Raw genomic sequence first — 22,872 nt, 5'->3', positions numbered from 1 at the left:
TAGAACGGTTTTCCTCTCACTTTGGTATACTAATCAAAGATACAGTTGTCATATATTGTCCAAAAATAAAGAGACTTTCCAAGGATTGACCGTAAAAGGTAATAACAATTAACTAACATATTCTCAAATATTTCGAGCAAAAAAAAAAAAAAAAAACATATTCTCAAATATCACCAGCCCTCCGGCTGTTGCACCAAAGTTCCAATGACAGAAGCCCCAATTTTCTTTTTCTTTTTTAGGTTATATGGCCACCAATATCCACAAATAACTGTTTCTTCTCCTCAAACATTTCAAGTTTAAACTTTAAAAGGAACCGAGATGTGATGAATACATAACAAAGGCCTCGTACTATATATATCTCCCACTATCTATTTATATATATATATATATATAAATTTGTAAAGATTTATAACGCAGGTTTTGAAATTCTTTAGTCTCTTTTGTTTTTTTTTGCCCCCAAACAAAAGTCATTCGAACATGCAGAAAGCGTAAACAAATGGAGGTAATAACCAGGATTATGGGTTGTGCAATTACATCATGAAACGCGTATATAGGGCCCTAAACAAACGTGAAGAACAAACAAGTACTATCCTATGTAGCCAGAGTAAGTAGGAAACCATTGAAGTTGAGAAAGCTTAGAACTGGGGTTCTGATGACCTGGCCCAGCAGTGAAACACTCGGCAACACGCTTCTCAAAGACTTCTACAAAAAGTGGTTGAAAAAGCTGTACCTCAAAAGTTATACTTATGCATGACAAATTGCTTTGCACATGGTATAATGACTGTATTATAATTACATGATGACCCTAGCTAATAACTTTGAACCCATCTATCAATTAATTCAAACCAACATGTGGGGAAAAAAAAAACATGTGAGATTATTAATTAACAAGCAAAAAGTGCAACGTATTTAACAGCTAGAGTCTAACAAACACTTGAAAAAAAAACAAAAAACAAAAGGATTTATGCTATGCTTAAAACATAAGCCCACTAATGGAAGTTTCATAATTTACTAACAAACACAGTTCATACTTAAAAAACTCCGTCTCTATTTTAATTATTTCGTTTATTTGTGGAATATATGCCACGTGAAATTATCATCCAACATTTGTTTGTATACCAATAGAATAAACTCAATGGAAGTAATTAATTAGCAAAATATAATTCCATAAAGGTAATAATTTAATAAAACACGAATAAGTGCGTCATCATATAAAAGGTAAAGAGTCTAACAACAAACTCATAAAAACTGTTTTTATATTTTCTTTTTCCAATATATGGAAGACGAAAGCCCACCGAGTGAGAGTACTGAGTCTACGGAGTTTGAATTCAATCCTCATAAGTACGGCACTCATCGGCCTCGGGATTGTCTTTACAGTACTCCTCCAATGAATCGGTTGACTTCTTCTTGTCCCTGGCGTGGCTGGCGGCGGCGCTCAGCTCCTCCACCTCGTCCCACGCCGCCACGCACTCCCCGCTCGCCGGGTTGTCCGAGCACGCCTCCTCCGCGTTCTTCACGCTCTCCGCCACCTTGTCCGACAGCTTGTCCGGCGCCGCCATAACCGGCCGTACGACCATCAATCGACCGTACTGGCTCAGCCTCTTGTTGTAATTCCACGGCTGAACAGTTCTGATATAGGCATGGGGTACTTTCGGCGACTCTGCGCCTGATTTGGCTACGATTCTTGGGGCTGAGAGGCTCACGCCGGCCATTGTTGTTGCCATTTTTTTCAGTGATTTAGGGATGTAGTACTAACTCCTTCCTGCACTATTCTAATGGCTTTGGCGGTGATATGATATTGTTGGGTTATAATTTGGGTTTGGGTGGGTTATGAGCACACAATTCTGATCAGGTTCTAACCAATTGTGTGATTCCACGTCATGCTTATGCCAGATATTTCACGGGATGGAGAAAAAGATCTCGCTTTTCGAGATGTGCTATTTTGTTTTTCATCTACACTTTGGCAAAAAAAAAATTAAGGGATGTTCTTTTAGAGTGTAGATGCCTCATTCATTTTACGGATTTGAGTTTTTAATTTGAATTGAGATGTATTATTTTGTGAGAATTTTTTACTATAGTAGAAAAAGTTAGATGTGATATTTTTTAAGAGCTTTTTACTGTAAAAATTTAAAACTGAAAACTCGAATTAGTGAAATGAACGAGACATTTGAGTTGAATTTGAGTTATAACTTGAGTTAAAGTTATAATTTGAGTTTGTGTTTAGTTGTGTATATTTGAGTTATAGTTTGAGATAAAAATCTTTTTTTGAGTTTGTATTTGAGTGATTCAAAACTTAAATTTGTATTTAGATAGTATTTTAAAAAAAATTCAGTCGTGATGAAAATTTTTAATAGGGTATATGGGTGAGGTTTTATTCATCTTTTCGTTGTCAAAGCATAGAAAAAAAATCATCTCAATAAGGATTAAAACGTAAAAGTTATAGAATTTTTAAGAATAGAAAAAATATTGTTCATTAATTTGAGTTCGAGTTCTTGAACTCAAGTTGAAGGGGACACTTGAACTAGAGTTTTAGTCCTAAACTCGAGTTCAAATTCGAATTCAAACTTAAAAGAACATGAACTTGAATAAAGTTAGAACTCGAGTTGTCTTTTTTTGAGTTTTTTGGACAGCCGAACACACCCTAAGTGTGCGTTTAATTGGTGGATTCGTGTTATAGTTTGAATTATAATTTATGACTCATTATAATATTTTTTTCATAAAAAATATACATAAATTAAAAATAATTTTAAATTATAATTCTGAATCTATAAATCAAACGCAACTTAAATAATTTTAAAAGTAAAAAAAAATAAAATAAATGTTGGTGGCTCCCAATCGACTATGTTGCGTAGCAGTAACGGAAGTACTGTTGTTAGATACTACTATAAGATTAATATCAAGCTTAAAAAATGAATAATAATTCAACTAAAAAAATACATGACTATAATTTCGTGATGGGGTAGTACTCAGCAAATGAAAATAATTAAAAAAAAAAGGCGCGTTTAGCGTTTCATTTTATTTTATTAATAAAAAGAAGAGAGTTTCTTTAATAATATGAATTTTTAACTGTTAAATTTAATTAAAATTATATTAAGTTAAAAAAAAATAAAGAACTGATAAATTTTATTATAAATTTAAACGGTTAAAAAATAAAAAGTTATTAATAATTTATCTTTATAAGGTCTATCAAAGAGATTCTCTAATGTTTGATTGGAGGATTTAAACTATGTGATTCGAACTATTTTTAATTTACGTGAATTTTTTATGAGAGAAAATACTGTAACGAATTGTGAATCATAATTCAAATCAGGAAACGAAATTCTCTACCAAACATCTTTTTTCTTTGTTATTTGCCTTCTTGGAGATTTTGACTGCGGTTTCGATAATTATAAATATATGTTCAGAGAAAAAAAGAAAAAAAGAGTATTAACAGCACGGCACATGGCTTCCATCCACGTTGCGTAGTTAGCAAGTTAGAAAACGGTTCTTATGCAGGGGAAAAAAACAAAAAAAAAAAAGGAAAGTTGGAAAACGGTTCTTTATTCAATCCAGGTCCAGCCATACGTTTGACAAGTGAAAATATCAACACCACTTCAATACAAACGCCCATGTCATGTTCATTACTCACTAATCCTCTCTAAAATATTCGTTTATTGATTAAAAATATCGTTTATTGTTGTTGTTGTTGTTGTTATTTTTTCTTTTTATTGGAGAAGCGTGCGCGGAAATCTCTCTTATTTTAAACATAAAAATAATTCGGGTGGGAATAATGGGATCCTTCATGATTCATGATGCAAAAAGCTTCTTCAACGACACTTTTATTTCAGCCATTTTTTTTAAGAGTGCAGACTACAGTTTATTAACTAATCACGTGCTAATTCATATGCACAATATTTGAGTCATGGTATATAGAAACTAAAGGGGGTACGAATAATATATTCTCTTAAAAAGAAAACATATAAGAATTATTTTCATCAAAATAAACATATAAGAATTAGATATGTTAGGGAAAATCAGTTGCAGATGAAAAAGATTATAATTTAAACGGGGAAATTCAAAAATACCTTTAGTTTAATATTACGTTTGTTTTTTTTTTTTTTTTTTTTTTTTTTTTTTTTTTTTTTTTTTTTTTCTCATGATGTTATCATACTACATGTAAAAGTTATCATCACTATTGATTGATAACCAAGTTACACAAATTGCTTCTTCTTTTTTTTTTTTTTTTTTTTTTTTTTTTTTTTTTTTTTTCTTTTTTTCTTCTCGAGTGTTTATATATTTGTATAAGAAGAGATGGTTGCACTGCATTCAGCTTTGAAGTATATTTAATCATTGAATTAAATATTTATTTAGTCCGTTTCAAAATAATAGACAAAATACCTATTGATTCAACTTCAAAAAGGGCTCTTTACACGTATAGCAAAATAATCTAAGTTTAAATATAGTAAAATATTGTAAAATATTACGATAATAGCAAAAAATGATATCATTATATTAATGACTACATTATTATATACTGCAAAATGTAATAACAACATCATTTTTTTGCTATTTTTGTAATTTTCTGAAAATTTTGATAAATTTTAATCTAATGTGTGAAATTTTGCAATGTAATGTAATCATCTTTAGTTATTATACAAAGGCAAAAACTCTTGGCCAGAGATGAAGAAATGGGTGACACGTTTTTGGTTTTAGTCTCTTTGGCTCTTGTTATGGAGAAGTTGCCGCCAAACTAGGCTGCTCGAAACAACTTGGGATGTGAAAGCTTGTCATGCCTTGATCATTGCCTGCAAAAATTTCAAGCGTGAACTAATGTAATGAAAAGCCAAAACTTTAAGCAAAATTTATCAGTGATCTTCTTATGACATAGGGAGAAATGGAGCGAGTAAGTGGGGTGGAGTGAGAGCGACGGGATGAGTGAACCAATTCATTCTGAATCTTTCTATTAAATTCATTCTGAATCTTTTTATTAATAAAAGGATTTAAGAAATCCATCAACATTATTATTATTATTTTTTAAAAACTACTTAAAACCTTCAAAAAGAGTAACTAACAATAAAAGGGTAATATAGTACTTTGAAAATTAAATATTCATTTATTTTTTCATCTCTTCCCTCCTCTTAAAAAACAACGTAAAAGATTATGTAATTCTCTTTAATATTTCTCATATTCCCTTTACATCAAACTCTCTTTATCCTTCCTACCTTTCATCCCTCCTACTAAATGGAGCACTAAGTCAGGACTAGGGCCTTCTTATGAGCCATAGATATAGTGTGATCATATAAATTAGTTTTATCTAAAATGCACACACTCATCTACTCAATCGAATCATTTTGGATTACAGGGTAATAAAGAGAAAGAATCGAGTTAACTAATAAAAGTTATGATTAATTTCATAAATTTCCCTTGGAATTTGTATCCTTTTAACATGCGCCATAAATTTTAAAAATCATGTTGTTCCATCATGAAGAATGAAAAATTGTTCAAAACATCCTCTGAACTAATATTAATTATTTAATGAATGCTTTTTAAACTATTGATTTTGTGTCAACTTGCTTCTCTTGATTAAATAACAATTTAGGGGCAAGTAACTTAAAATTAATAGTTTTGGGAGTTTTTTTTTTTTAAGTATAAGTAGTGCCACGTCATCATTTTGTTAGTTTTATAAATGTAAAGGAGTATTTTTTACTAGATTACATGATTCAGGGAGTAAAATTAATCATTTTTAAAATTTAGAGGATATATTGATATAGGATACAAAGTTCAAGGGATATTTACGTAATTAGTCATAAGAGTTACACCAAACAAATCTTTCCTCACTCAGTTTAAAGATAAAACTCTCATTTAATGATAAAGGATTGTGAATAAGGTTAGTGAATTGTTCTATGATGACCATTGACATTTTTGTACATTGTAATCATGGGATTGGTCTATTATGTTGATTTTCTTTTGCACATGATTTATAAATATTTCCGTTTATATGGTGACTTTGAGAGTGGTCTATAATGACCAAATGCTATAACGGTCATCATATTCAACAAACAAAGTTAAGACACGTTCATTTTACCGATTTGAGTTTATAATTCGAGTTTTGTTACAATAAAAAGCTTTCAGAAACAGTCACATCTAACTTTTTTACTACAGTAAAAAATTTTCACATAAAATCACATCTTAACTCAAATTAAAAACTCAAATATGTGAACTAAACGAGCCCTAATTGTGACTTTGGGATATGCCTGTGATGACCATTGTAGCTTTATTTGTTGAAATACGATGATTTTGGTAAAAGGTCTATACTGACGGAAAGGTCTTATGATGTAACTGTTTGTTTTATGCATTTAAATTCATGGTTTTGATTTTGCTACAGTATTTTTTTCATAAAAAATTTAAATTTTAAATGTTAGAATTAAGAATTATTGTTTCGAACGTATGAACTAAATGAGCCTAAAAGGTTTTTTTTTACCGACAATATCGAAACAAACTAAATAAAATGACAAAAAAAGCAGAAATCGACGCCTTTTTAATATTTTGTAAGCAACACAATATACTAATGTAATGATTTGTTAAAATACCGGTACCAACTATTCAACTAATGTGCTGTTATGGATCGGTAATTAGCTGAGGATGGATTAATCATTTACTGTTATGTTATTTCTTTTATGTTATTTTTCCTATTCACGTAGAGAGCGGAGATCCCGATGCTTGTTATTTCTGTTTTATTTTCCCTAGTCCCTAAATACGGTCATAACCGATTTGCTGAGGCCTTCGAGGAAGGGCAGGTTGATTTAAGAGACTCTGTACACAATGATTGGGTATTGATGAATTAACACTTTTTAGTATTACGAGTTTGTATTGTTCCATCTTGCGCCATTTCTGCCTGTCACCATAGCTAGGAATATACGCGGGTGGGGTCAAGGGACTGCCGAGGCCAAGGCTGATAACAACTTGGTATCAGAGATAGGCATGGCAGAGGACCAGCGATACCAGCGCCTTGAGCAACAGGTCGCGTCTTTGAGCGTGGGACAATAGCGAATGTTGAAGCAGATGAATGATTTCTTCCAGATGATGCACAACCGGGACGAAGCTTCCGCGTCCAACCAGAGAGAAGCTCGACCGGGAGCAACCGGGGACATGTCGGCGGGAACCGTGTTAGCGAAGCCCATACGTTTGGACTTCCCGAGGTACGATGGCTAGGATGATCCCACCATATGGCTGTGCCGGACAGAACAATATTTTGAGTTTCAAGGAATGGAGGAAACGGAGAGGGTACGTTTGGCGTCGTATCACATGGAGGGTGACGCTCATATCTAGATCCAGAGGAAGAAGTTGTTGAGGACCCAAATGGATTAGGAGGAATTCAAGTCAGAGTTGATGCTACGATTTGGAACGGCCCCCTACGAAGATGAATTTGGTGAGTTATGCAAGCTCCAACAGCTTTCCACGGTGAGAGACTACCAAAGTCGGTTCAAACGACTGCTGAGAAAGGCTGGGGCTATGACAAACGAGCAGGAGACGACCTGTTTCATTAGTGGGCTGAAGGAGCCACTACGGGCTGATGTGAGGGCCCAAAATCCATCCAGCCTGTCCACCGCCATTTCGTTGGCCCGCATTTATGAGGGAAAGAATCAGGAAGAAAAGAAATGGGCCACGACAATAAGCCCACCACGTTCTTCAGGAGGAACACCACACCGGGGGATCGATTTCTAACAGGTGAGGATAACGGAGGCAAACGGGCAGAGACTCCAGTGCGACGATTCACCCTGGCGAAACTGCAGAAGAGGCGGGAGCAAGGACTTTGTTTCCACTGTGATGAGCACTACTCTTTTAACCACGCGTGTAAATGGCAATTTTGGATTGAGATTGAAGGGAAAGCCATGAAAGGAACGGTTCCTGAGGAGGCGCAGGACGAGGGCACATGCAACAAACTAGAGGTCTTCTTAAATACCATGGTGGGAATGACGACTCCTCAAACCATGCGAGTCACCGCGAGAATGGGAAAGGTACCTCTCATGATTCTCATTGATACCGGTTCTACTCACAATTTTCTCCATGAACCCTTTGCCAGAATAGCCAGCCTTCAAATGGAGGAAAATTCATCCTTGCGAGTAGTGGTGGCTAACGGAGAAAGGTTACGAAGCTTAGGGGTGTGTAAAGAGGTAACACTCAACATTCAGAATACTCAATTTCTTGTTGATTTTTACTTAATTGAACTAGAAGGGTGTGGCGCCGTGTTGGGAACACAATGGTTGCGAACTTTGGGTCCCATAGTGTGGAATTTTGCCACCATGGAGATGAATTTTGCGGTGGGGGGAAATAGAGAGAAACTCGTGGGGGTGGGACAACACGAGGCGAAATAGGTGGGGGCTCGAGTAGTAGATCAGGCCCTAAAGAGAAGTAATGGAACCGGGTTGTTACTGCAGATTCAGGTGCTGGAAGAGAATAAGGAGAAAGGGTTTGACTATGGAGAATAGGAACCTTGGGTACAAAAATATCCCACTGTGTTTGGAAAACTTAAAGGCCTACCCCCTAAGCGGAGTCATGACCACCGCATTCCCCTGTTGCCTGAAAGTGGACCAGTGAGCTTGCACCCTTACCGATACCCCTACTACCAGAAACAAGAGATCGAGAAGATGGTCGATGACATGCTACAACAAAGAATCATACATGTTAGTCGCAGCCCTTATTCTTCCCCAGTTTTACTCGTCAGGAAACACGACGGGACTTGGTACTTCTATGTAGATTACCGATGGTTGAATAAGATGACTATTAGGGATAGGTTCCCTATACATGTCATTGAAGAATTGTTGGATGAATTCAAGGGAGCTCGAGTTTTCACCAAGTTGGACTTACGATCCGGATACCACCAAATTTGAATGGAGGAGACTCACATAGACAAGACTGCCTTCCGCACTCACCGCCGGCATTATGAATTTTTTGTAATGCCTTTTGGGCTTACGAATGCCCCGTCTACTTTCCAAAGTCTAATGAATGAAGTGTTTGAAGAAGTACTGAGGAAATTTATTCTAGTATTCTTTGACGATATCTTAATTACAGTCATAATCGGGAAACACATGACCACCATTTGGAGAAGGTGTTCAGGATTCTGGAAGCACATCAGTTAGTGGTCAAGAGGGAGAAGTGCACACTGGCCAAGGAAGAAGTCCATTATCTCGGCCATATCATTTGCATTGGGGGAGTGAAGGCCGATCCTATGAAAGTAAAAGCCATGAAGAATTGGCCGCCTCCTAAGAATGTGAAGGGGCTCCGTAGTTTTCTGGGGTTAACAGGCTATTACCGCCGTTTCATAGTAGGGTATGGGCAAATAGCTAGGCCCTTGATAGAGTTGCTTAAAAAAATGGGGTTTACTTGGAATGGAGAGGCTACTGAGGCCTTTGACAGATTGAAGCAGGTGATGACCAAAGCACCTGTATTGGTCCTTCCCGATTTCACCAAAGAGTTTGTGGTGGAGTGTGATGCCTCGAAACATGGAGTGAGGGCTGTTCTCATGCAGCATGAACGCCCCATTGCCTTCTTTAGTACCGCCCTAAAGGGAAAAATGTGTTTCTTTCAGCTTATGAAAAAAAGTTGTTGGCCCTAGCACTCGCAGTCCAACATTTGAGACCTTATCTATTGGGGCGGCAATTTCGAGTCTGGACTGACCACAAGAGCCTTAAATTTTTGTTGGAGCAGCAGATTACCACGGAGATGCAACAAAAGTGGATTATCAAATTGATGGGATATGATTTTATTATTGAATATAAGCAAGGGAAGTACAATTAAGTGGCATATGAGCTATCTAGGAAGGAAGAACCGGCGACACTATGTGCGTTAACACTTCCTAAGCCAACATGGTGGGATTCAGTGTTGGAACTTAATGAGACTAGTGCCGAGATCAACGAGTTGACAGTGAAGGTGAAGAAAGGGGAATTGAGTACGCCGTGGTCAATCAAGGAACCTACAGACTCGGAATTTATCCCCATTATTCTGCAACAATATCATGATTTCAGCCACGAAGGGTTCTAGAAACAGTGCAGCGCATCAAGGAATGCTTCCACTGGAAAAATATGAAGGAGAGGGTTAAGGATTGGGTACGGAAGTGTGAAACTTATCAGCGAAACAAACATGACCAGCAGTTACTAGGAGGACTCCTGCAGCCGTTGCCCATCCCCACCCAAGTATGATATGATGTCTCAATAGACTTCGTGGAGGGGCTTCCTAAGTCCAAAGGGAAATCCATTCTACTGGTGGTAGTGGATAAACTAACTAAGTATGGCCACTTCTTACCTTTGGCACACCCATATACGACCGAGACGGTGGCCCAATTATTTTTCGAGCATATATTTCATCTCCATGGCCTGCCACAATCGATTATATGCGATCGAGATCCTACTTTCACCAGCCATTTTTAGACTGAGTTATTCCGCCTCCAGGGGACTAGCTTCAAATTCTCATCAGCATATCACCCTCAAACGGACGGGCAGACGGAAGTCGTCAATCGAACCATTGAGATGTACCTCCGATGCATCATAAGAGCTAAACCCAAGGATTGGGTTCGGTGGGTCCCTTGGGCTGAGTATTGCTACAATACCAGCTGGCACTCCACCACCAAGACTACCCCTTTCGCGGCAGTCTACGGAAGAGCCCCCTAACCCTTCTAAGCTACGTGGCGGGAACGACCGAGTCGACAGAGGTGGATGAAACCTTGCGAGCAAGGGATTAGGTGATTGAGCTCCTTCGTACTAACTTAGCTGCTACTCAAAACCGGATGAGGCAGATATATGACAAAAAACATGTTGATCAGGAGCTGGTCGTGGGCGATTGGGTCTATTTAAAATTACGGAGCTACCGCCAGCATTCAGTGGAACGTCGGCCTACCCATAAGTTGTCTCCTCGGTACTTTGGCCCCTACCAGGTACTTGAGAGAATTGGCAGTGTTGCGTACCGTTTGGAGCTACCTTTGGGAAGCAAAGTCCATCCTGTATTCCACATCTCATTGCTCAAAAGAAAGATCGGGGACAAAACATAAGTGGCTGACCAACCACCACAATGGGAATCGCATGCAGCACAAGAACCGGCGGAGATCCTAGCAACGCGATGATTGGCTGATAAGGAGGAGTTCCTGATACGTTGGAAAGGCAGTACTAAGGCCGAGGCTTCCTGGGAGGATAAGGAGATACTGCTGAATCATTATCCCACTTTTCCCATTCCTTGAGGACAAGGAATGGTTTTGAGGGGGAGGTAGTGTTATGGATCAGTAATTAGCTGAGGATGGATTAGTCATTTACTGTTATGTTATTTCTTTTATGTTAGTTTTCCTATTCACATAGAGAGCAGAGATCCCGATGCTTGTTATTTCTGTTTTATTTTCCCTAGTCCCTAAATACGGTTATAACCGATTTGCTGAGGCCTTCGAGAAAGGGCAGGCTGATTTAAGAGACTCTGTACACAATGATTAGGTATTGATGAATTAACACTTTTTCTCAGTATTACGAGTTTGTATTGTTCCATCTTGCGCCATTTCTGCCTATCACCATAGCTAGGAATAGACGCGGGCGGGGTTAAGGGACTGCCGAGGCCGAGGCTGATAACATGTACTCCCAAGCTAACTCCACACAGCTTGACTTTATATTGTGTGCTCACTTCATATAGTTCAATGTGTCTCCTTTCGTCTTTGGCTACTTTGTGTTGCTTTATATTTGAACAATCGGAGCAGTTTCTACTCCTAATACTTATCATTAGTAATTTTCCACTTTGAATTTTTGTCAGGATATTTCTAATTAACGTAGGTCTTAAAAGAGTAAACTACTGGTACTTATTTTTTTAATTATCAGATCTTAATAAAAACTTATATGTATTTTATGTGATTTTAATCAAATTAAACGATTAAAAATAGACACTACCAATAAAAATGTAAAGAGCCTTTTTTTGTTATTCCATTGTTTACAATATTATCTATTGTCTCAAAATTCTTTCTATTACAAAACTCCTTCTGTCGTTTTTCTTTTGTACCCACCTACCCACCTTGTTTGACTTCAAACTGTATTTTTTCAAAACTATAGAAATTTCACCTTCACAATTCAACAACCATGTGGATAAGGACCAGAGAAGTTAAAAAAATCGACAAAAGGTACGTCCTTTTATTTTTTTTTTTTTTGAGAGTTTTTCTAATATAGTTTCTCTATCGATTGGTAAATTTTTAACTTTAAATCTAATTAAAATTATATTAAAAATTAAAAAATTATGTAGAATCAGATAGCTTTTAATATAAATATAGCGGTTGAAAACAACTTATTAAGAGTTATTTTTTCAAGATCTATTAAAAAAACTCTCTTATTTTTTGGTGAGAAATTTGATCAGTAAAATCCATACTTTATACAGTATCACTTTTTAGAAGTTTTTAATTCGAGTTGAGATGTAATTTTATGTGAGAATTTTTTAGTGTAACAAAAAAAATTAAATATGACTGTTTTTAAGAGTTTTTTACTGCAGTAAAATTCGAATTCTAAATTCAAATCGGTGAAACAAAGGGACATAATGATTGAGTTGCAAAATGGTTCTCCAACTCTAGTATCAGGAGTACACTCAGACCATGAAGCATCAATGAAACGTCCGTAAGTTCGTGCCTTTCAGATTTCTTTTAGATTTGTTACATGCATGAATGTTTCTCGGTGAAGGTAGCCATTGTTTTACTTTCCGGTTTTTTACCACCAGAAAATCCAAAACCCACAACATGATTCAGTCAACTTTGAAGGTTTCTTTTTTTAATACAATATAAATAAATTACTTTTAAGTTAGTAACCATACTGACCTTTATATTTTTTTGCAAAGACAACCTTTTGATATTATAGTAAGCGAATTGAAAGTTCTTTAACCATAACCTGTCACTTTGGAGAGAGATAAATATTGAGCGTAGAATGCAAACTGTCAAACTGAAAATTTCCAGATAACCAAATTTATCACAAAACAAGCAAGGTTTTATTAAATCCGAACAAATTAATTGACATGCGACAAAAAAAAAAAAAAAAAAAAAAAAAAAAAAGGGGCAAAAAAAAAAAAAGAAAAAAAAAAAAAAAAAAAAAAAAAAAAAAACTGAGGTCAAAGACTAATAGATACGCAATTTCTCAACGTATTTACAATAAGTTGATAAAATGCAAGAATGAAAGCCTGCATCGGTTTCGAGCTTTCCCCTGCTTCCGAGTCGCTTTACAAGGATGAAAACCTTTGATCTTGTTTACAAGAAATAGGACCGCCGCTCGAGCTTCATGCACAACCGAAGAAGAAAAGAATTAGCCACAAACCCATGTTTTATAATTGCACCAAAAGTTGCAATCATCCAAGCATTATTCAAGTCAGCATTTACATATGAAGATACAATTTTCAACTTTGCTAGAAGGTCCAGACAATGAATAGAACACGATATAATCATACAATTTTCTACTTTGCTAGAAGGTCCAACAACGGATAGAACATGAAATACAGTATTTCCTAGAGCAGGAGTGTTTTGTTCTATTGCAGGGATGATCTAATGTTGAACTAAAAAAATCGTGAATTCCCTCGAGGGAAGAGGCCACCATTTCCATTACAAAAAATACTGCTCCCTTTTGTCTGATCGATAGCATACCTTTAAACGCTGAACTTGCTCTAATTTTATCAATTATGGGAACATGAATTTAAGAAACAGGAACTAAAAAAGAGTCGGACCGGATTACTATGGGAATAGTTGCGCGCCAAAGGACCAATGCTTACTGAAGAAGATGGAAAATGCAAAAGGCTGCACAATCTGGAATGGGAATCACAGAACTTAAAATGGGAGTTCAACTTTGACAATGAATCAGAATTTAGCAAAAGTTCTTTTTGCCATCTTGTGCCAATGATGCCAATGAATCAGCTTTATAAATAGTGTACATGTCACTACTGAACAAAAGTGCACGAATTAAGTCCACCCTCGACTTTAAAAGAAGTCGAAAATATGTAGAGACAGAAGAAATTTTGGCAAATATCTCATAAATATCAGTATCAACTGTGACCTTAAATCACGAGAGTAATTCAAGCCAACAATATGGCATGTGGAACATATTTCGAATTGAAGTAGAAGCACAAAGAATCCTAACTTCGGAAAATGCTAAACTAGAAATGAAGGCAACAATAAAAATGCTAAAATAAAACCACTGTCACACATATGATGTTCATCCAAATTACAAAATCTCACAAAGACAAGACTCGAATACAATTGAGTTTGAAGGGTCAATTTTTACCAAGTAAAGAAGAAGCGATCACTCAGCCATGGCCTGAATTGGACCAACTTCTTCTTCTTCGATGCGAAGAATGCCGTGGAGCGAAACTGTGGAGCAAAAGCTAATAACTTTATGAAACTTATTAACAGGGGAAGGCAATTGTGGAACTCTTCTCCAGCTACAACTTCTAGATTCATCGCTGATCTCACAAACACAAGCAGGGTATTTCCTGTGATATTCCTCATTGAACACATATATGAGATTTCCTAATCCCACGCACTTCAAGCTCGCGAATTTGTCATCTTCATCGCCATCAAACAATCCGCAGAGCAATTCCTGTGGCATGATCGCGATCTCGCTGAACTCCATCGTCTTCTCTTCGATCCTCCACAGGCTGAACGACTGTCCGACCGGCGAATTGCATATTCCGGCGAGAATGAGCCGGTCATGGCAGGCGATCAGGAACGAGAAGACAACGCCGGGAGGCCTGAGCGTCTGGACATCGCTCCAAACGCGCTTGTCCAAATCAAACGACGAAACGAAGCAAGAGTATATTCCAAAGATGTATAATTTTCTCCCACACAAGGCCGAGGAGAGCGATTGGGAGGAATTGCCGGACCTGAAATCCGCCGGCAGAGGCGGACAGATCTCCCAAGAGTCAGAATTAGGGTTGTAGACCTCTGCGGCGAGGCGGTCCTCGATGTCGACGAGATTGCCGATGAATCTGACGCCTCCGACGATGATGAAGCTTGGAAGGCGAGATGCGTCGCGATGGTAGTCGTCGAAGACGCCGACGAGAGGGTTGATCCGCGAGAAACGGAGAGGAGAAGGGACGCGCCAGGAGCGTTTGAGGATGCGAGAGCAGGAGAAGTTGGGGGCGGTGGTGAGGAAGAAGCCGTCGGCGCCGAGGAAGCAGGAGGAGGAAGGGTGGTGGAGAGTGGGGAAAATGGGGAGGCGGAACCAGAGATCGGAGACGGGGTCGAAGGCGAAGGACTGGTTGTTCTTGGAGGAGGTGTTGTGGAGGCCATAGAGGAAGAACCAAGGGAGACGGCAACGGGCGGTTTGGGCGGCGGTGGTGGAGAATCTTGGAGAGGAAATGATGGAGAACCAGAGCTTGCAGACGGTGGAGGCTCGGATTAGGGCTGGGATTGGGAGGTAGGAAAGGATCAGCTCCGTTAGGTGGGAGCTCAGGTTGCTGAACTCTGTTGCCATTTTTACTGGTTTGGTAGTGGAGACTGGAGAATGGAGGGAGAGGGAGATTATTATTATTATTATTATTATTATTATTATTATGAGGCTCGGATTAGGGCTGGGATTGGGAGGTAGGAAAGGATCAGCTCCGTTAGGTGGGAGCTCAGGTTGCTGAACTCTGTTGCCATTTTTACTGGTTTGGTAGTGGAGACTGGAGAATGGAGGGAGAGGGAGATTATTATTATTATTATTATTATTATTATTATTATTATTATGATTATTATTTATTATTATTTTTTTGGTGTGGAATAAGAGATGATGTGGACTTTTTGGTGATTGAGTGAGCTAAAAAATAAAAAATAAAAAATAAAGATAAGAAAACCGTGCAAGTTATGACATGTGGAAAATAGCAGAAATAAAAACGACATCGCTTTAAACCGCATTAAATGAGGGGAACGACAGGAAACAAAAACGACATCAAAATAATAAACGCCAACGAAAAGCGACATTAAATTATACCATCAAAGATTCAAAGGAAAAAGAAACTATACCATACCTCCGTTGCAGTCTGGTTCGTAATCGTCATCAAAATTTCTGCAAAGAAAGCCCTAATCTGCGACGGAGGAGATAGAGACTGCCGAGCATAGCCGTTCTTCTTCATCTATTCTCTTTTTCGGCTAAAGACTCTGGAGGAAAATAAGGTTTGGTTTAATTGGTAAACTGTTGAATTTCAAAGTTAAGTTTAATCTATCTGGAGTGAAGCTTTTCTGAAATTAATTATGGCAGTAAACCAAACGGATTTGGTTTTTTGTTTGATAATATATTATTGGTGCTTTTTTTTTCCTTTGTGTGTATGTCTTCTTCAAATCTTTTTGTATTGACAATATTGTCATTGTTCAATTTTGTAGAATATTGTGATGTATTTCGTATTTATTGATTGATTTATTTATTTTTTTGATGTCAGAGAAAGAAAATGGCACGTATTAGACGCAGAGAAACGGAGATAAAGAGAACGAGAAAGAAGAAGAACAAGTCAAAACTAAAAGTTAAGGTTGAGGATGATTTTTCTGCCAACGAGTATCCTGACTTTGAACAAGGTATTTTGATGCATATTTTGTGCTGTCAAAACATGTTAATTTAACATCACATCAAATGTGCAAAGCAAGAAGATTAGTCGCTGCAAGTGTACATATTATACACTTTTGGCCATCATATTAATGTCAGGCCGTTTCTATGCATCATTTGTATACGACTCTTGTAGTTCCTAAAGAGTATTTTGTATGTCATGATTTGCTGTCCTCACTTGTTGTCTCTGTTTGTATATTCTCTTGTCTATATGTTTTACATGTAGAAACTCATGCTCATATAAACATATATATATATCTTATTGTTAATAAGTTGAATAATTCTTTTTTGGCTTGCATACTAACTAATTCTTCTCCTTATTACTTGTAGTATCCAAGTTCTTGAAAAATGCTCATGAGGACATACTGTTCGAGGTATTTCTTAGACTCCCCAATTGTCGATCTGCCATTCTATTTGGTTCTATCTGTCGTCGTTGGCATTCTGTGATTTCACACCCTAAATTTATTCCGAATTTCATTCGCCACCATCATGACGAGCAAGATCGCTACTCAGTACCCTACACCATCTTATTTCGAAGAGCCGATGACCTTTTTTTCGACATGCAATGTGTTCAACCATTTTGTAAGCTATTCTCTGAGGAATCAAAGTTTCTCCATGGAAAGGGAGCATCTAGTTATTTGGACTTCATGCCTTCATCTGTGGTTATAAGGGCCTCGTTTGCTGACTTATTGCTTGTAGCATCTAGTGGCCGTCCTGGCAGAGATTACTATATTTGTAATCCACTTACAAAACAGTGGTTTAAGCTTCCTGAGGCTCCTAGAGGCTTTCAAACTGGGTTTGCATTAGTATGTATCCCCAACATTAGCAACTCACAACTTTGATTCTCTATCAACGGTCATTACGAATACAAGGTGGTCTTAATCCATAGTTCTGCGCATATTGGGGAAGATTGTTTTGCATTTCGGGCAACAATTTTTTGTTCTAAATCAGGAAAATGGAGCCAGTCACTCTTCTCATATCCACGGGCCAAAAAAGTCCGGTGTAGCGATTACGTTGATGTTGTTACATGTAATGGAATTCTATATTGGCGTGAATATACGTGTGCTTTTGACAGAATTGTTGCATTTGATTTGTTCAATGATCAATGTCGTGTCATCGACTTTCCTGATGACTTTTGGTCCGTGTGGCAGAATTCCTATGGCAAAGTACACTTGGGAGCTGTATGTGGAGAGCTGCGGCTGTTACAAGTTTTCAGCACAAATGAGGATTGCTTTGTTATGAAAGTTTGGGAATTGAATTATTCCACTTCGTGGGATTTGGTTCATGAGATATACTTGAAAAGGCCGCGTAAGACTAATAGTATGGTTGGGCTTACTGTTCATCCAGACAACAGTAATGTGGTTTTTATGATATGGGACAATCATGTTTTCCAATATAAGATTAAGGAAGACATGTATGAAAAGATCGACAAGCTTCAAGTATTTATCAATGCAAAGGTCGACTGGCTTCTAGATCATTTAGATGGAAAGGTCGAAAAAATTAAACTAGTTGTAAATAGACATGAACGATTTAGTACCTTCCCTCTCTTGCATCCTGCATGGCTAACACCGGTTCATTCACATCCTCCGTCTTTTTAGATTTTATATTTGGTTTCTTTCTTTCTTTTATTTTTTTTTTTTATAATGGGCCGTGTAATGTACTATTGACCTATTTTTATAAGCTATTTATTCTTTTGTAGTATGCTTTTATTTGTCACTGGGATTATTAGTATAAATTTATGTTTGAAAACTTGGAGACGTTTGGTTCATGGATTAGAACCATGTGATTAGAGTTATTTTTGATTTACGTGTATTTTTTATGAGAGAAAATACTGTAACGAACTACGAATCATGATTCGAATCAGAGAACGAATCTATGTACCAAACATCCTCTTATTCTTTTGTTGATTCTAATTGGTCAACCATGCCATCTCTCACTGCAGGAGGGAAAAGAAGCATAATCCCTTACTTAAGAAAGCTATAACAAACTAATGGGATTGAGCGATATTTTGAATAATCTAGATGAACTTGACTTGCCAAGAACAACTCTGTTATAAAACTAATTGGTTTTTGCTAAGAATGCAAAACTAGCTGGTTGAATGAGTTAAATGAGTTTTATGTGTTTTTTTTTTTTTTTTGGACGAGTCTTATCTTTGACCCAACTAAAAAGTTAGCTATAAATTTCAGTGACTTTTCAAGTTAGACGTGGGGATAATTGAGATTTTTTAGTTCTTATTTCACTCTCACCTATAAATCCTTGAATCAAAATTTGACCCAAAGCAACACAATACATCTGAAATGATGGAAATTAACAAGTAAACATTGAAAATAAATCCACGAAACTGAATAATGAATCTAAAAATATTATACGAGACTAGGAGAAACCATTAGCCTTCAAATGCTCTCAAGAGGCTCAAGATGCGCATACAGTCGTATGACTTTTGAGGAAGTGAAGTAATGAATTCTAAGCAACGAATTGTCCCACATCGCCCAAATAAGAGAGAGGGGAGTAGTGAATGGTGTATAAAATCCAAGTCTTTCGTCAGTGCAACTCAAAGGATATGAGCGAAACACTAATGTAATATTTATCAAAATGACTGAACAAAATAGATAAAAGTTAAAACTAAGATTTAAGAGTTGGTTTTCGTAAAATGAGAGCTCATCACCTGCATAAATGCAATGGTTGACGTCGTCATAAATGCCTTTAGTAAGGTGAAAGATTCTCCAGTTCTCCAATCACACGTGAGGAAGATCATGTGCCCACTCGTCCCCGGAGTTGCTTACTTGAACACTTGAGACGCCCTCAGAAGAGTTGCGTTGCTTACTTGAACAGTTGAGACGCCCTCAGAATTGTGGAGGTAGATAGGGTTGCTTACTTGAACAGTTGAGACGCCCTCAGAATTGTGGAGGTAGATAGGGAACTGTTGCATGAGAGGTGGTGGGATAATGTGCTCTGTAAGTGCTTGGGGCATTTCAAAATTCTTGTCAACGTCTGATGATGAAAGCATCTTGATGCAAATCAAATCTTCATCATCATATTGGGCTACGAGCTGTGGTGGCGGTGAAGGGTGCGATGACAGTTGCAATTGTAAAGGATTAAGAGGAAGAAATTGTTTAATTTTGGATCACTAATTAATAGTGAAGAGTCCCTAATTTGATTTGAATAGTTGTATAACAGAAAATAAGAAAAAAAAATACACGAGCACTTACTGTCTTCTTTTTAGGCCTCCCCTTCATGACAAATACAGAAGTGACCTCCCAATCTTCAGGTGAATCCCTCTAAAAGATCACTTCATGACAAATCATCAAATTTGTGAGGTCAAATAAATAACAAGTAATGCAAGTAAGCAAGCTAATAAAACTATGAGATGGTAAAAGGAAACCCCAGCCATGCATGTGGAATAATATTGGCATTATCATTCCCTTTTCCAATTACCTCGCTCTGCTTTGACCCAGCTCCGAATACTTACCACTTTTTTTTTTCTTTTTATGGCCCATTCATTAATGATACCTTTAATCGAGTAGGGCACCAAGCCAGCTTCCACTTGTGTCTCCTGGGCTGGTTGACCCTTTACCAAACCAAATAGCACAAGTCCTAACTAAAAGTATACCAAGCGGTTACCTTAAACAAGATATGTCTAATATTATGCAGCCTAAAACAGGGCGAGAAGAAATTCCAATCACACAGTATACAATAGTTCTAAGACGGCATATAAGAAATTCTAATCACACAGTATACAAATAGTTCTAAGTTTGATATATATATATATATATATGTATATGCACACATTGTGGCCATATCAACATGCCTTAAAAAATAAAATGAAGCAATTCAAATAAGATATCCAAATGAAATAGTGTCTATTTCAAATACTATATGTTGATTCGGCTTTTTCCCAAAAATAAATGAATAAACATTAATATGGTAATCCATTACCAAAACCCAATTTCAAATTGGCTATTGCATTATATGTAATTCACCATTGTATAACTAGGAGTATTCACTGTTTCATTCGAATTATTGAGGAAGCAAATATTATTTACCTAATTGGTGGTCAAGTATCTTACTAAAACAGGAAATGAGAAAAAATGATAATTACCAACAAAAAGATCTGATAACTCACCTCTGACGAGAATCTCCATAGCATGTCCGCCATTGAAGGATTCAAGAGTGCTCTTGATATCCAAATCCAATTCAGATTCCACCCATTCTTTGCGAATCCAGCGGTGAGAGATCTAAAAAAGCCTTCAAATCTTTTCGTGAGCACAAAGGAAAAGAAGCCTTTAGCCTTGGCGATGTGGCACTCTGGAAGAAGCTGAGCGTGCAAGTGGACGCGAGGGAGGCTAAGTGAGATGAACTCTGCGCGTGGAAAATCTCCTATTTCAGATGAAATTTTGATTTATTCCGGTTTTTGCTTCTTTTTACTTCCAATTAAATTGCCAATTACACCTTTCACCTAATTTAATTAGACAAATGAGGATTAAATAAATAAATAGAGGGGAAACTAAAATAGAAATAACATAAATAATTAAAATAAACCTACAAATCAACAAAAAATTCTCGCGAGCGAGCTAACTGAAATGCAAATGAGAGAGAAAAGAACTCTAGCTATTACATGTATTAGCAATATTTTAATTAAAGAAGATTTTAATTAAATTCATTACGAACACGTTTTGAATGAGCATATACTTAAAAAGGCCGCATAAGATTAAGAGTATGGTTGGACTTGTTGTTCATCCGAACAACAGTAATGCGATTTTTATAATATGGGACAATCATATTTTCCAATATAAGATTAAGGAAGACATGTATGAAAAGGTCGACGAGCTTCAAGTACCTATCAATGCGAAGGCCGATGGGCTTCAAGAACATTTAGATGGAAAGTTCGAAAGAATTAAACTAGCGGTAAATACACATGAACGATTTAGTACCTTCCCTCTCCTGCATCCTGCATGGCCAACACCGGTTCCTTCACATCCTCCATCTTTTTAGACCTTATATTTAGTTTCTTTTTTTCTTTTATTTATTTTTTATAATGGACCGTATAATGTACTATTGACCTATTTTTATAGACTATTTATTCTATTGTAGTATGCTTTTATTTGTCACTGGGATTATTTGGATAAATTTATGTTTGAAAAATTATTCTTTTGTTGATTCTAATTGCTCAACCATGCCATCTCCCACTGCAGGAGGGAAAAAAAGCATAATCCCTTACTTGAAAAAGCTATAACAAATTAATGAGACTGGGCGAGGCACAATGTTATAGGAGTAACTAAAGAGAAGAAATTTTTTATCCAATAACAACCGAGAGAAGACAAATTCAAAGCCAATTAATAATGTGCACACAGCGAAAAAGTTTCAAACCTCAAGGAATATGAGCGAAACACTAATGTAATATTTGTCAAAAAGACTGAACAAAATAGACAAAAGCTAAAACTAAGATTTTAGAGTTGATAATCACCTAGAAGTGGTTGATCTCATCTGATTTGTAAAATCTGAGCCGATCACCCGCATAAAGGCCTCTTGAAACGTGAAAGATTTTCCAGTCATGCGTGCGGAAGATCATGCTGGTCTCCGAATCGAATTCGAATGCGGAAGCGTGGTGGTGCGGGGAGGGGCGGATCGTGTATAACAAAAATTTTCATAAAACTTTTGAGATACTCTATAGATTATATTAATTTATGCACGAATAAATTAATCTCATTAATTCATTTGCTAAGAACTCAATCAGGAAAAATACCTGGAAGCCGACTCGGATGATAACTTGAGTTCTTTGACCACGAACAGTCCTTGCTTCAATCTTTGTGTTTAGAAAACCAATGTCTTCCACGTCAATTCCTAGAATCCACGAAGACGTGTGTGTAGGCACACATGAGACAAAACGGGTTACAATAAACACTCAAATTTCCACAAACACCAACGCATGCACGATGTGAAATTTTTGGAGAAAAATGTTTCCTTCTTTCTATAGAGAAATTTCGGTCACCTCTAAAATTAGGGCAAAAAACCATTCCGAAAATTGTCTAAAAAATTATCACAAAAATTGTATCCACAATTTTCTACTATTATCTTATTTATAGAGTAGAAGTCAAACTTCTAGAAGGAATCAAAACTCTATCTCCAATTTTGAATTTCGAAACGAAATCTCCTCTATCCCTTATCCCTTGTGGCCGGCCATGCTAGGGATTCCTATCGTTGTGTGTGGCGCCAATACTGGATAAGGAAGGAAGAGAAAATCATCATTTATCCTGTAGTCCAATTTTATTTCAAATTCAAATTCAAATTTAAGTCAAACTTAAATTAATTTGAATTCTAAATTGAA

General features: G+C 36.9%; 3 protein-coding genes across 3 annotated transcripts; 1 reads left to right on the top strand and 2 right to left on the bottom strand.

Moving 5' to 3' along the window:
* Window positions 1–454: 454 nt before the first annotated feature.
* On the bottom strand, window positions 455–1,880 carry LOC21393069 (calvin cycle protein CP12-1, chloroplastic). The gene is made up of 2 exons (XM_010088939.2): window positions 1,296–1,880; window positions 455–702 (listed from the first exon to the last, which is right to left on the bottom strand). The coding sequence occupies exon 1, from the start codon at window positions 1,722–1,724 to the stop codon at window positions 1,329–1,331; it is 396 nt and encodes a 131-aa protein (XP_010087241.1). The 5' UTR covers window positions 1,725–1,880; the 3' UTR covers window positions 455–702; window positions 1,296–1,328.
* An 11,209-nt stretch (window positions 1,881–13,089) lies between these two features.
* On the bottom strand, window positions 13,090–15,466 carry LOC21393068 (F-box/kelch-repeat protein At3g24760). Its single transcript, XM_010088938.2, has 2 exons — window positions 14,253–15,466; window positions 13,090–13,255 (listed from the first exon to the last, which is right to left on the bottom strand). Exon 1 carries the CDS (start codon window positions 15,441–15,443, stop codon window positions 14,271–14,273), a length of 1,173 nt encoding a protein of 390 aa, XP_010087240.1. The 5' UTR covers window positions 15,444–15,466; the 3' UTR covers window positions 13,090–13,255; window positions 14,253–14,270.
* Window positions 15,467–15,984: 518 nt separating this feature from the next.
* LOC21393067 lies at window positions 15,985–17,406 on the top strand. Its single transcript, XM_024163769.1, has 3 exons — window positions 15,985–16,123; window positions 16,387–16,519; window positions 16,878–17,406. The coding sequence occupies exons 2-3, from the start codon at window positions 16,396–16,398 to the stop codon at window positions 17,387–17,389; spliced, it is 636 nt and encodes a 211-aa protein (XP_024019537.1). The 5' UTR covers window positions 15,985–16,123; window positions 16,387–16,395; the 3' UTR covers window positions 17,390–17,406.
* The last annotated feature ends 5,466 nt before the right edge of the window (window positions 17,407–22,872 follow it).

Source organism: Morus notabilis, unplaced genomic scaffold, assembly GCF_000414095.1.
Source record: "Morus notabilis unplaced genomic scaffold, ASM41409v2 Scaffold793, whole genome shotgun sequence".
Lineage (NCBI taxonomy): Eukaryota > Viridiplantae > Streptophyta > Magnoliopsida > Rosales > Moraceae > Morus > Morus notabilis.
This window is presented reverse-complemented; position numbering and strand designations above follow the sequence as displayed.